A 5,384-nucleotide genomic window follows, 5' to 3' on the forward strand; every position below is an offset into this window, starting at 1 on the left:
CACACACACACACACACACACACACACACACACACACACACACACACACACACACATACAATAAATAACATAGTATGGACTTTGGACTTGGGTACTGCCAAGCTGACTCTATAGGCAAAGGCAAAAGAGAACTTTTGGGAGCCCTTCTATAGCCACATACTGTGGATAAAAGCATGTTTTCGGTTAACAGACATTTTTTTGTGAACATCTTTTTGGTTTTGTTGTGTTTCTTTGTTTTTTTTGCCCTTGAGTGGCGCTTGTCTGTTATTTTCAGTTTAATTATTAACAACTTCCTTCCTTGGAAAACATAACACTTACCTCTTGTTGCATACCTGTGAACATGAAGCACAAAGGATTTTGATTAAAATGATAATATATTAACAATTTTTTATTGCATTTAATCTGATTATAAGTATGTAATGCGATAAGCGCTGTGGTCTATGAGTTGATTTCATTACAAATATGATGGAACTGTTCCCAACACTAAAATAAAACTGTATTCAGTTTTCATGATTTAAATATAAAATATAAAATGAAGAGCATACTTTTAAATCGAATTTTAAGATGTGCGTTAAGCTGCCTTTGGCAAGTTATGCCATTCAGATATACATGACTTACAGCAAGATGAATTCCTCGGTTGTATCTCAGCACCATCATCCTTCCAGCAGCAACACTCAGTCTTGCTGTTGAACTGGCCTTGATGACAGCACATGTGATCTGGGGAGTTCCTTGTCAGGATCTTCTTATCACTAATTGGACCACAACACAGCTCCTTTTCCCCATCATACGCCCCTGTGGAAAAGATACAGATATCAAAAACTGAAACACTTGAACTTTAATCATAGCTAAAGCTTTTTAAAGATGTCTGTATGTTCTTCATTTGGTGAATAATCTTCCTAATCATCTACTGTATATTCAGTGAAATACTTTTCTGTTTTTTCAGCTTCACTTACTTTTGTCACAGCATCTGTGATTCGGTGAATGTTTGTCAATAACAGTTGACTGACAGCATAGTTGTGTGTTTTTGTCATAGGTCTCATTTCCACATAAATGAGCTGTAGTTGAAAAGACAGTCAACACGCTTTCATTACTCACAGTAATTAACATTGGCTTCCTTTAAATACTCTGTGACAGCTATCATACTTTCATACTTCCACAAAGATTTTTTTAAGTATATGCAACATTAAAGACATGGCATATCTAGTGCAGATAGTCTTGAGGGATAAGACTTTTTTTTAAAATTTCTAGTCCATCAAATGACTTTCTTGTCTTGGTCTAACATGTAAAGTATGATGCAAACTGCAAAACTTTCAGATTTCAGATTTAGATTTTATTAAATCTATTCTGCACAGTGTGATATGCTGTGTTGACCTGAAGTGGAGTCCCTGAGACAGCAGGATGAAATCTTTGGGTGTACTTCCAGCCTCTTCTCCTCATTTGAACAACAGCACTGAGTCTCGGTGTCATACTGGCTGTGACCACAGCACTGATGGTGACTGGAATTTCTCATCAGAATCATCTTAATATCAGGTGAACCACAACACAACTGCTTGACCCTATCAAAAACATCTGTGAAAAGAAAATATGTTTTGTTTTTTGCTTTCTTAATTTACCTTAACCATAGCTAAGCTGTCAAGCTGCTGCAATGTTGGTAAACCTTTAAGTGTGTGCGTGTGTTTTCTAATCATGTTTTACTGTATATTCTGTACATTCAGTTTTTATGTCTTGTTGACCTTTTAAATTAAAGTTCATTTAGAAAGTTCCCAAACGAGTGCCCTGATGCATCTCATTATGACTGTTTCAAGAGACAATCACTGATTTCAATTCAATCTAGTTATGTCCCTTAGTAATACTTCCACCGTTATATTAGCTTTATACTTGCTAGGGTTCTTGTCCAGACGCTTTTCTTTGCAAGCTCCTTTGACTTAATGGTCATGACAATTTGCATAATAATGATCATGAAACCGCCCTCATGACCCATTGTTAGTCAGTGGTGATAGTGCCTGTCATTATGCAGATGTATTATTTATAAGGTTGGGGAAACCAGCAGTCAGCTGAGACTGAAGAAATCACTTGGATGAGTGACAAAAAGTTTCTCCCAATGAAAATGTTGGCATTCCCTTACCTGAATGATTGAGCATGCATCAAGCCACCACTTAATCATTTTCTCTGCCTTCAGTCATTTCTCTTGATTTCCAAAGTCTGCCATCTGATGGTGGCTAGTTATATTCTCTCTTGACACCACCTTGCAGTTTCCTATGTCTTTCAGTTTGCACCTTAACTGAATCTCACGATTTAATACTCAAACAACTACAAATTTGCAGACACTCAAAACTTAGTGATGGAGAAAACATAATTCCATATTTACATTGTATACTTTAGAATTGATTTAATGCTTTCCATCAGTGCATCTACTCACCTTTACCACAACACTCAGCCATTGGTGAAGGTTTTGCTATGATGGCTGACTGGCAACATATTTCATTCACTGGATTGTAAGCCTTCAGTTCACAGCAGCTGGATACCTTTTCACTAAGACCCTGTGTAACTCTGGCTGTAAAAACAGGATGCAGACACCAGTACCTTAATGTAACTGCTGAAAGAGTGTTATTACAAGTGCATCAAATCACGATTAGAAAGTTCACAACTTCAAAGAAACTCAGTTCAATCTAAAAACTGTTTTGTTTTCTTTTGCTTCTTTTACTTGAGTAGCATCGAGACAGCCACAGTGCATCTGGAAAATATTCACACCTATGAAACAAGATTGTATCAAGACACAGATATGGGGAAGAGTACAGAAAAATTTCTTCAGCATTGAAGGTCCCAATGAGCACATTAATGGAAGAAGTTTGGAATCACCAGGGCTCTTCTTAGAGTTGGCCGCCCCACCAATCTGAGTGGTCAGGGCAGAAAGGCCTTAGTTAGGGAGGTGACGAAGAACCTGATAATCACTTTCACAGAGCTCCAGTGTTGCAGTGTGGAGAGAGGAGAACCTTCTAGAAGGACAAACATTTCCGCAGCACTCCACTGATCGGGCCTGTCTGGTAGAATGGCCAGACAGAAGCCACTCCTCAGTAAAAGGCACATGACAGCCTGCCTGGAGTGGCTGTCCCCTGAAGGACTCTCAGACCACGAGAAACCATTCCCTGGTCTGATGAAACAAAGATTTGCCTCTTTGGCCTGAATGCCAAACATCATATCTGGAGGAAACTAGGCACCACTAATTACTTGGTTAACACCATCACTACAGAAAAGCATGGAGGTGGCAGTATCACGTTGTGTGGATGTTTTTCGGCAGCAGAGACTGGAGAAGGGGCAATGGTTAATTTTCCAACAGGACAACAATCTTAAGCACACAGCCAAGACAGCAAAGGAGTGGCTTTGGGACCAGTATGTGAATGTCTTTAATTAGGAAAGTCAGAAACCAGATTTAAATCTAATTGTACATATCTGAAAATGACTGTGTACATATGGTCCCTGTCCAACCCAATGGAGCTTAAGAGTTTCTGGGAAGAATAATATGACAAACTGTCTAAAAATCATACTCAATAAGACTCAATACGGAGCTTCAAACGTATTGAGTGAAGGATGTGAATACTTGTACATGTATATGTTATCATTTATTTTTTTTATTTTTAATGAATTTGCAAGAATTTCAGGCAAACTATTTTTCTACTTTGTCACTTTGGGGTGTTAGCTGTAGAATGTTGGGGTGAAAATGAATTTAATCTATTGGTAAAGATTGCAATATGACAAAATGTGGAACAAGTGAAGCGCTATGAATACTTTCCTAATGCACTGTACTTCTGTTTCCTAACATCTCCCCGTACTTTATGATGGTTGCAACAAAATAGTGTAAGCTTTCCCTCTCAACCATCACATCAGCACTGTAGGTGTCTAGCATTTTTTGTTTGCTAAAAAAGAAAAACCTTTATCTGCTTAATACCCATAATGCAAGGTTGAGTGATACACAAATGTTCTCAGAAGTGAGAAAAAAACCTTCAAGAATAGATCTGAATATATGGAAACATATAACCTATTTTAATACCAGCTGATGACTTTTTAATATTACTATTCTATTCATTTTTTTTTTTTTTACATTCCAGTTTTCTATCTTATAAATTCATTACCTGTGACAGTGTGTCTGTGTTGCTGTTTACAACAAGTGGCTGTTCCAGGACTGTAAGGCTCATTTCCACAACAAGACAGGCTTGCACCAGGGTGAAGTCTGTTTTCACAGCATGTAGCCTCTTTGATGTCATACCATGTTCCATTACAGTCTTTTCTGAAAAGCATAGATGACCAAAGCCTGGACATTATTGCTGGCAGTCAGATATAAAAGTATATCTTCCTCTGCAGGGAAAACAAGTGGTTTCATTACCTTTATTGTATTTTATTAGTTTGTGGAAGATGCCTTTTGTTTGAACCTAAAAGATACTGCCGGTCAAACTGACAAGTGGTGTCAGAAGTGTGGGCTCTAATGAGTGAAGTGAATATGATGATCAGAAGTGGAAAGATAAATTACTTTAATGAAGTGGATGGTGAAGGTACTACGGCCAATCAACTGGTTAAAGCAGAGGTTAACCCTGAACTGACAGATGTGGTCAAATCGTTAATGCACACTTAAGCAGCAAGAGACCAGAGAATGGACAAATGTTTAGTCATTATTCAGCCATTAAAAAACAAAGGTGGACAAGCATGCAACACCAATTTCAACAAATCCAACTCGCGCCTTTTGTTTGAACAGGCATGACAGCCTCATTTGTTAATTCTTTTCTTGTAGGGAACCTCAGTGACACTCACTGAACAGCACTTAACTTGCAATGATGATCAAATGGTAAAAATAAGCATCACACATTTTCACAGTAAGGCAGAGGTGACTCACCGATGACAATTATCATTGGAGCCTGCAGGCTCTGTGGACAAGCAAACATTCAAAGCTGTGAATAATTTGTATTAACAAACTAAAACCTGTTAAATCTGTTTTTCTGAATAAATAGATTCAATATTTCCTAATTCAAAGCTTATGCCATGTCATTTTCTAGCGTGATACAATTTGATAAATATTACAAAAGTATCTGTTCAAAAGCAACAATCGACTGCCTTTTTCCACTGTACATTAGTCACGACAAAACCACAGAAGAGTGCACAGACAGAGAGAGAGGGGGGGGGAAAGGGAACAGATGGAAACAGAAACCTAGTTCTTCTGCTGTTGTCTTTTCACATAAAGCCCATCTTAAAATTATTGACGTGAAAAAGCCTAAAATGGACACACACACATATAAACACTATTTTCTCTCTCTCTCTCTCTCTCTCTCTCTCTCTCTCTCTCTCTGTATGTGTATATATATATATACATACATACATACATACATACATACATA

At 37.7% G+C, this 5,384-nt stretch overlaps 1 protein-coding gene across 1 annotated transcript in view; it reads right to left on the reverse strand.

Annotated features, from left to right (window-relative positions):
- LOC106633350 (galaxin) overlaps positions 1–4,911 on the reverse strand; it is a 15,466-nt gene extending 10,555 nt beyond the window's left edge. The window contains exons 1-7 of the mRNA XM_014336045.2: positions 4,886–4,911; positions 4,131–4,285; positions 2,420–2,554; positions 1,372–1,569; positions 954–1,055; positions 619–792; positions 319–332 (exon numbers count right to left, since the gene is read on the reverse strand). Coding sequence (XP_014191531.1) covers positions 319–332; positions 619–792; positions 954–1,055; positions 1,372–1,569; positions 2,420–2,441 — 510 coding nt within the window. The 5' untranslated portion in view covers positions 2,442–2,554; positions 4,131–4,285; positions 4,886–4,911. The remainder of the gene's footprint in view (positions 1–318; positions 333–618; positions 793–953; positions 1,056–1,371; positions 1,570–2,419; positions 2,555–4,130; positions 4,286–4,885) is intronic.
- Between the last annotated feature and the right edge of the window lie 473 nt (positions 4,912–5,384).

Source organism: Haplochromis burtoni, unplaced genomic scaffold, assembly GCF_018398535.1.
Source record: "Haplochromis burtoni strain Fernald_Lab_line unplaced genomic scaffold, NCSU_Asbu1 Contig_128, whole genome shotgun sequence".
Taxonomy (NCBI): Eukaryota; Metazoa; Chordata; class Actinopteri; order Cichliformes; family Cichlidae; genus Haplochromis; species Haplochromis burtoni.